General features: G+C 40.8%; 1 protein-coding gene across 5 annotated transcripts in view; it reads right to left on the minus strand.

Annotated features, from left to right (window-relative positions):
* Nucleotides 1-9,257, minus strand: part of tmod2 (tropomodulin 2) — a 16,477-nt gene that overhangs the window by 2,819 nt on the left and 4,401 nt on the right. For all 5 annotated transcript variants that reach the window (XM_035651757.1, XM_035651753.1, XM_035651754.1 and 2 more), the window contains 8 exons: nt 8,352-8,572; nt 7,101-7,257; nt 2,071-2,193; nt 1,650-1,724; nt 1,435-1,565; nt 1,228-1,335; nt 985-1,128; nt 22-166 (listed from right to left, as the gene is read on the minus strand). In XM_035651757.1, coding sequence (XP_035507650.1) covers nt 22-166; nt 985-1,128; nt 1,228-1,335; nt 1,435-1,565; nt 1,650-1,724; nt 2,071-2,193; nt 7,101-7,257; nt 8,352-8,477 — 1,009 coding nt within the window. In that variant the 5' untranslated portion in view covers nt 8,478-8,572. The remainder of the gene's footprint in view (nt 1-21; nt 167-984; nt 1,129-1,227; nt 1,336-1,434; nt 1,566-1,649; nt 1,725-2,070; nt 2,194-7,100; nt 7,258-8,351; nt 8,573-9,257) is intronic.

Raw genomic sequence — 9,257 nt, forward strand, 5'->3', positions numbered from 1 at the left:
GTGTGTGTGTGTGTGTCATACCCAGGTCGTTGTTCTTGGTGATAGCTGCAGCAGCTCTGGAGCGAGGACCTTGCTGGTTGAAGTGGTAGCCAAACTTCACTATGCTGTTGTTCTCTTCCAACATTTTAGCTATCTCCATCTCTACGGTAGTACCCAGCTGCTGCCTCTGAAACACACACAAAAACATACAGAGGTTAAGATCTGACCATCAAAGTCACAACTTTACTTTGATTTATAGCAGAAAAGACTATAAGACTCAGACTTGGACCAAAGATATAGAAGGTTTAACTTCTTTTCCACTACTGGAAACTTTGTACTGGTCTTTTATGTTTTATTAAGGCAGTGGTTTGTGTTAGTTGGCATTTTCTTCAGCTGTACGCTGCATAGCACAAACATTTTATACTACTTTAGGCTGCGTGAAACCACTTTATTTAAAAAACTGTAGACTTCCTCAAGAACCCTGTAATCACCTACAGTGACCATGAATAATATGGCAATTCCATGGCAACGGCTGTGCATGTAGATGCAGTGGCTGGTAGACCCTTGCAACATTTTTGTTTTGAACTGTATTTTTTTTCCACTTAAATATAAAAATAATAATTTAATGATATCTGATTGGATTTGATTTTAAGCCAAAATTGTTCAAATCGACTGGACCAGGACACTTTGACAACAGCTGCACATTCAGATGATGCAGCCAACTCTCCTTCAAACTTCTCTTTTTTGGTTTTTATTGCTGAAACATTACCCATGACAGTGATAGCCTACAGTTCATCAGAAAAGTCATTGTTATTCTACTATAAATTTAATTATCTTTTTCTATGTTTGTATCATGAAGGGACTACAACCTAGTGTTCTATAATATATATCCTTGAATGATTATTAAAAGCTCTTTTAAACTATGAAAGCATCTGATCATTTAAAATCCCTGGGTGTGTGTGCATGTGATTTGTATGTATGTGTGTGTCACAAAGCATCTGTTACCTGGTTGTCTATCTTGATCTCTGTGAGTGTGTCATTGTCTCGCAACGCATCAACCAAAGCCTGCACCCCTGCCCCGGTGACAAAGTTGGACTCCAGGTTCAAACTTCGCAACGTCTTGTTCTCCCGCAGCATCTCACTGAACGCCTGGGAGGAGGAAGGAGGACATAAAACAAAGAAGTAAAAATATGAAGTTGTAATGTGTGAACAAAGCTAATAAAAAGCCCACAAGCCACGCCCTCTCACCACAGCAATCGGGTCATTACTCCGTGTTGCTGCCAGGCTGAACTTCTTGACGTGCGTGTTCTTCTCCATGGCTTTGGCGAAGTCCTTCAGCGTGGGAACTGGAATGTTCTGAAAAAACAACAAAGACACACCGTCATTGGTCCAATGAGACACACAGGCATAGACACACACACACACACATCTCTGAAAGCTTTTGTTTCTGTGTACCTTAATGTTGTTGAGGTTGACCTCTGTTAAAGAGCTGTCGTTGCTTTTTATCCTCTGCAGAGTTTCTTCTACATTGGTGGGATTGGGAGGCTCATCAAACACTGGGTTCATCTTCTCCCCTTTGATCACATCTAGAAAAGACACATGCAGAAGTCAAGATATTGATCCTTTTGGGACCTCTGAATTAAAAGATTTAATTTGATGACTGTACTTACTGTTGTAACCCTCTTTACTACTAGTCCCATCATATGTCTGACTACTGGTGACCAGTGTGTGAACGCCCAGGATAGCTGCAAACAAAAACAAACCACAGACTCAGTATGTTCTTCAGGGTTAAAAAAAATGCACCAGTATGTGAATGAAGGGTGACCAATTCTAGAGGTCATAGAAGTGCAAGTGGTGTTATTTTGCTCAGTGAGCTCTTGTATTTCCCCATCATCACACAGAGTAAAGAAGGAGCCTTGGGAAAGATAGTCAGTATGAAAGGAGCTTGTGTTTTACCGTCCTAGCAAAGACTGGGCTCCGGCAGAATGAAGGTTTATCACAACTACAACACTGTGTACAGCACACAAAGACACTCTCATACAGAGTTCCGTTTTTAATAATCAACTTTCAAAAGTACTTATTCATTCTTACCTGCTAGATCACACAGTTCTGTATCTGTGGCGCTGGACAGGGCTTCCTCTAATTCTGGATCAAGGGTTGTGACTTCCTCCTGGCATGTTTCTATTGGTTTCTGCTTAGGAATGAATACTTTACCTATGGAGAAAGAAGGAGAGGACAGTGAAGAAAGGAGAGTAGATGATTCAGCCCTCATAAAAATGGGTAGGCATTACTTAAACATCACCACAGACAGAAGAAACAGGTACATGCAAGCTGGGTGAGGGTTTTATGAGATGTTACACAACCTCCCATTTCTATTAAAAAAAAAAAAATCTAAATTGTTAAATGTTGGTTGATGTGCCTCGCCATTCCTATCCTCTTGCCTTGTGCCTCAGTCATAAGACTGCATGACTGCCAAGTGCTGTGTGAGTGTGTGCCTAAAAGCAAATGGACACATTCCCGGATAAAGCAGCTGTATAATTAATATGCACACACAGGTTTGGGATCGACACAAACACTATTCAGGGCTTGTATCTCCAGTCACTACGCACCTTTTTTTCTTTGACATCAGACAGTGCACTTAACAGCAGGACCTCTAAATGGTCATGACTCTCCTTTGCTCTTGTTTTTATGCTTTCTTGCAATGCACAGGGTTGTTGATATTTACTGTTTGTTTCAGTGTTAAAAAGTCTTAATTACATCCACTGTAACTGAAAGTTTTTAAAAACATAAAAGTAATTCTAAGTCTTATTTAGGCCAGTATATTATGATGGTTAATGAGGTGAAGTCTGCTGTTTAAATAAGTCTGGGCCTCCTGCTGTTTTACACAACATTCCCCAACCATCAGGGCTTCGGTCTTGCTGAACTCAGTCTAGCCACGACAACTTTGGGATTGCCATGGTAACCTGTCTGAAGGAAGAAACGGAAAGAGCGAAGGAAGTCACGGAACAATGACTGGAGTCTAATCTAAACTGCACTGCTGGGGCAACAAACACTTCCAGCACTGGACGGAGAGACCATCCAGTGGGTGCCATTTGCTGCCTTTCTGTGTGCCTGTGTTTAAGAACAAAAACACCCCAAGAACAGGCCCTCCCTCTTTCCCTCCTTCTCAGTCAGTCAAGCCAGTCAAATTGTTCAAACTGGTCCCTAGTGGGGGGCTCTGGCACTTCCTGAAAGCCAGTAAACAGTAAATACAGTCATAAGGCAGCATCCTGTGCCAGTCCCTCTGGAGCGACATTTAGCTCCTCAGAAGCAAAAAGAAGACATGGCCAAAGTCCTGTCATCTGTATGATCCCAGAGGAGCATATATCATGGACTAAATGAGGAAAACACATACAACATTGTAGAAAGGCTGAGGGGAAAATAGGCACATCAGTAAGGCAGTGTCTGCCTGTAACAGGAGTATCAGACAATTGGGGCTTTAACTTGACACGTTATTCAAAGATAATATAGATTCCACCACATTGATGTAAAATAAACTGCATGTTTTTTCCAGTCAAGGCAACAGATTTTGTTATTCATGCAAGTAATGCCTTATGCTCATCACTGCCATTTGTATAATGAAAACACACAAAATACATCATCCTGGTGTTGTGCATGCTGATAGCGGTACTGTAAAGTTTGTCTTTTCAACACATGGTACGGATCATTCCAGTAAATTCCACTTTGGGTCTTACTTTTGTAGTTTTAGAAATCATGCTGGTTATGATGCTGTAACAGCAACTGCTATCACAGTCAGATGAGGCAAAAAATCAGACAAGAAGTTACCTAAAACACATTATTTGAACAAAATCATGGTAACAATCCCTAACGGCACAGGAGAACAGTTTATGTGCAACTACAGCAAGTGAGTCTGTAAACTGTCTGTAAAAAGGTAAGGTGATGACAAAAATGAAGATATACTGCAATAAACCAGCAAAATCCTGTAAACTGGACTATTATTACATCTGGACCAAGACATTTGCACTTACTGATTTATTGCCTTTGCAGTACCAGTTCCAAGTTACACATTAGTGGCCACTTATTTTGAAAATGTTTCAACTGTGAAAACAATTCTTAAGAAAAAACGAATAATGGAGGCACGTGGTATAGAGCTGCTGTTGCTGTTTGTTTGTGTGTGTTTCAGTGGTGCAATAGCCACACCCTCCACTGTAACAACAAACATGATGCTTATCAGAATGGAAGAATACCTTCAATGCTCATTACAATAACAATAAACAGCTCTGACACATGATAACTATTTTAAACCTCAACTGAACAGAAGTGAACAATGTAATCGGACCACCCAACTTCCTTTTCCACAGATAATCAACTTCAACCACCATCTAGCCAGACCTTCTGTATGTTAATAATGTTGACAAAACCCTGAAGGAGATCAAGAACGAATAGAAGAAACAATAAAAAATGTGGATTATAGAAAAGTAATAAGAAGGACTGACCAAATATCGTAACATTTAGCTGGTTAAAAGGTTGCCATAGTATTTAAGCAGACTGTTTTCGTCTGAACTTATGTGTTATTGAAAGGAGACACACACACACTCATGACCACATTATTTATCAGCAGGGGGTGAGTATAATAAGGGGAAGAGAATCAGCTGCATTCCTCAGAACCACCACAGTCATTTCAGTTTTCCATGTTGTCACAGGGTGAGCACACACACTCATGCATTCACACACACTCACACACAGAGAGGGAGTATAATTTCTAACAGGCCAGGGTTGGGTCAGGGTCAGTTCCATATTTCCTCTTTAGTAAAAGACTAGCATTCAGATCTCTGGAGATCTCAACAAAAGGAATTCCTCTGGACAAGAATTTTTTACCCAGTAATGTTTCTACTCTGTCCTCCTTTTTTTTCAGTCATGCTGTCACATAAAGCATCTCCCTTTTTCTCTCTTCTAGAAAGCCATTACCACAAGTATGTCTTAAAACCTGTTTGAATAGAATTGGTTTCTGTTATATATGAATGATATCCGGTTGTTTCAGTTTTCACAGCAACATTAATCCCATCCGGATCAGGCGAGGATGTTTATTTCACCTTTATGTGAGAAAATTCCCTGCGGCAGATACTGTGTTGTGACAAAACTCAAGAATCCTCTGACAATTTCATTCTCCTTTGAGTAGACAACTCCTTGATATCACAGACACAATGTTGATGAATCCCACATTCAGTGCCTTGTGTCTTTTCACTCCTTCAATGCCAGAACTACAGGCGCAGCTGCTAAAAAGCCTGATTATGTAACTGTGTGAGTATCACATACAACCACGTTCAACTGCTGTAAAATGATGGCATTAGGACTTTGTACAGTAACTAATGACACAAGACACAAGGTCCACAACTGGAGAATGCATCTTCAACCAGTGAGCCAACAGGATATATGTTTATTGACATTTCAATCAATGAGCAAAGCCAAACTAAAAAATAAAGATCAACTCAAGAAATCACTTCCATTCAAATAAGGGTTTAGGCCCAAATGTGCATAGTTTTGTTTGAGAAAAACCTCAACTTGGCCCCCAGCACATCAAGTCAAGGTTTACTAATCTGAGTGGTTTTGAAAGTTGTTCCAAGGGCAGCATGGCATGGTGGCTCAGTGGTTAGTACTGTCGCTTCACAGCTCCTGGGTTCAAATGCCAGCAAAGAGTTTGCATGTTCTCCCTGTATTTGCCTGGGTTTTCCTGCAGGTGCTCAGGTTTCCACCTCCTTCGAAATGCACGTATGTTAGATTCATTCTCCTTTTAAAGTAGTTGCACATAAACCCTGACCAAGGAACTGGCTTTAGAACTGGAATTGGTCCCTAGGTGCTTCATAGTAGTTGCCCACTGCTCCTAACACTTAGAGAACTTTGCTCTATGGGGATAGATAAAGGATAACTTAACTGAGTCATTATTAATTTATTGTTTGATTGATTTTTAATAATGGTTAACCACCACAACACATTCAATCATCAGCAAAATGTATATTATTATAATATAACTATGTTTCAGGTTATGTTTTCAAACATATCAATCTAATAAGAAGAAAAGAAAAAAAACAGAATCACTGCATTAAAGACTATGCAGTTATGTCACAGCTAATCGCATGATAATTCACTGTAGCTGGTTGCCATAGTAACAGAGCATGTTTCCCAGCTCAGGAGTTTTTCAGGAGATCAGCAGTCAGACAATAGTGAGGAGCTCAAATAAACGCTGATGCATCTAATGGAAAAAACGGGACTAGAAGCCACCGATTGACTTGCAGCCTTTTAATTGCGCAAACGGTATTGATTACTAACCGTTTCAAATCCTGATCCATCTCCGCCCTCGACACGGTGTGAGCCGACTGAATCTGGGCCGACCAACGAAGCTAAAATCAAACTAAACGCTACTTGGTTTAACAGCTTAACACAGAGGTTTTGGCTGCATGTGGAACACCGATATCCACCATTGACAGATAGCACATTCACTGTGGCATTGCACATTCCCAACATCATATATGTGCGATCTGACTCTCTCATCTCTGGTATTCATGTAAACAAGACACCAAAGGAAGAAAGTCAGACCTGCAGATTTCATAGATTTCCTTTTGAAGGGCTACTGTGGTCTAATAAAGTTTATTAACTGAACCGAAAATACATTTACCAACTAAAAGCAATAAACAAATAGATTCAAGACTCTTAATCCTAACCTTGCCTCCTCCTTTGACACTCCCTACCTCCTATCCCCTGGTACAAACACACCTCCCCCTCACTGCTCTATGTTGCATAAGAGCAGACATGCATTAATAATACCTGCAAAGACAGCAGAACAGTAATTACTGCTGTGTGTCTGTACTGCTGATACAGACACACCTCAGTTCTTCATCCCCTGAGAAATACATTACCAACATGCGATAGTACCACTCTACTGATGCTATTGATGAGGCATTGTAAAAGTAATTTAATTTCAAGACAAAATTTGACATTTTCGCAGTTGGAAACCCCTTTGTAACATTGTCTGTGTCTGTCTATACTTTGCCTATAAAAAGTAAACCAATAAAAAACATGAAGACGGTGCTCTATTGTGGACAAACACACACACACACACATACCCTTTTTCTCTCCAGTGAAGGGCACTACATCCTCTCTATCCTTGTGCTCCATGGCTTCCTTCTCCAGGTATTTGAGGAGGCTATCCCTGTTGAATGATCCCGTTGCTGTCTTAGACGTCTGGTCCTTCTGACGTAAGCCCGCTGGGAGAAGAGCATTCTGAGGAGAGGAGACGAATGAGATACGTTACACCTGTCAGCTGAAGACGACTTTAATGCACTCACTATAGGCCTGGGTAAAAGATAAATTGTGTTTTTTTAGCTGTATCTGTAGGCCTTTTGCATAATGCTGTTATGCAGTAGAAAATACAGAAAAGACGTCAGTATCTCTTTGAAGGTATGTGAACTATGGCTTCAGTATAACTCCATTTCATCCAAGCAGGTTGTTTTGCAAGCGAATGCCTGTATATTCCAGCAAGTAAACATACTATGAACTAGTTTAACTTGATGCATGTCAACCAAAACCTCGTGGCTTTGAAGACCTAACGTAAAAATGCAACCAGTTGTTGGCCACTTAAGTAAAAACTTCTGGGAGGTGACCGAGCATGTGTGAAACTTTTGTCTAGCAAGTCTGAGCACACCAAGCACTTCTTTCTGTGAACACACCAAATTCTATTTTGTTTATTTAATGGCATGAGATCCATAAATGAATACTGTCTGTACTATTTCTGCCCTCTTCCTGTGGGCCTCTCCTGTGGGACACCATCTCGGGAGATTTGTCTCACTCAGTTTAGATGGAATTTAAATAAAACACACAGGCGCCTGGGAAGGGGGAGAGGCGGTACCACTCACAAATAAACACACAAACACACTTGGCAGTGGGCTGATTGCTGATTACTAGTTACTGCAGCTAAGACTCCCCCCTTAAATTATTTCTCTAAACAAAGAGGCCGAGGACTGGGAGGTGTGGTTGAAGGGTACAAAGCAAAGGTTCACCCATGTATTTAAATTTGTGAAATTCAGTTCATTCCAGGAAGTTCACGGTATGTGAAATGTTTTTTTGGGTGGATTCCCTTTACCTGCCTAAAACAATGCCCCATTTTCCTCGACAAGATGAAAAAACGAGGTGTAATCTTTGTGAAAAGTATCTAAGATTGTAGTTCTGTCCCTTATTTGAGGATATTAATTATGTCTGCAAAGACTGAGATGAGATTTCACATTCTATTGGCCATTTTCCCAATAAATCCCATTGCAACAGAAACGCCCTCCCACTAAAGAGCCCTGGAGCTCCTCCAACCCTCATCGCTCCCTAACCTCAGGGTCCATTTCCTCGAGGGCTGTCTCCAGCTGTTTGAGCTCCTCTGCCGACAGTTTGTTGAGGATTTCATCTTCGTCGAGATCCTTGTACTTGTCCAGGTCCTTTTTGTACGACAACGCCATGGTGCTGGCTATAGCTTCCTACGCGATACTGAAAAGCAGACCACAGCCACAGTGTTTCTTCTCGGACTCACTGCTCCAGACCAGGGAGAGGCTACCTGAAGACAAAAACACACACAAATAAACATTCATGATGATGGGGAATTAAATTCCTTTTTACTTATCTGATTTAAAACTATGTAACATAATTATACCTAAACTGATATTAGACATTGTTTATCTCATCCACGTGAAACAATAGTGGATCACAGCTGGGCTGGGCAATGACGCCTTGCAGTGATGCAACACACACACAGCTGGAACAAAGGAAGAACTTTCTCAGGCTCACAAAAATCATCTGACCGCTCTCTCAAGAATCACCAACAACTCTTAGGAACGCCAACGTTGTGCTACATTAAAAACACGATCAACTCTGAAAAAGAAATTAACGAAAATAATACGCTTATTCTAATGGATATGAAAACGTGTATATGTTTCTTCTTCTAGGGACTAAAGGCCTGAAAATAAAACAAACTGTAACAGTGGCAGGAAATACTGGAGTAAACTCTTATGTTGATGTATAAGAAAATAAAACCACAGTTAAGATTAAATAAAGCTCAGATAAGTGAATGATTTAGGGAGTGAGTGTGTATCCTGTCAAACTAAATGAAGAGGCTTCAGCCCTCAATTCCCACTCCCACGCCACAGTCCCAACACAAAATGACCTCATGTCATGATTTCCAGATTCCCTGCAGGACTCCACAGATGGTCTTAGTCCTAATCACTCGCACACACACACACACA

The sequence above is a fragment of the Morone saxatilis genome, unplaced genomic scaffold (assembly GCF_004916995.1).
Source record: "Morone saxatilis isolate NCDOM2014 unplaced genomic scaffold, NCSU_SB_2.0 Contig11, whole genome shotgun sequence".
Lineage (NCBI taxonomy): Eukaryota > Metazoa > Chordata > Actinopteri > Moronidae > Morone > Morone saxatilis.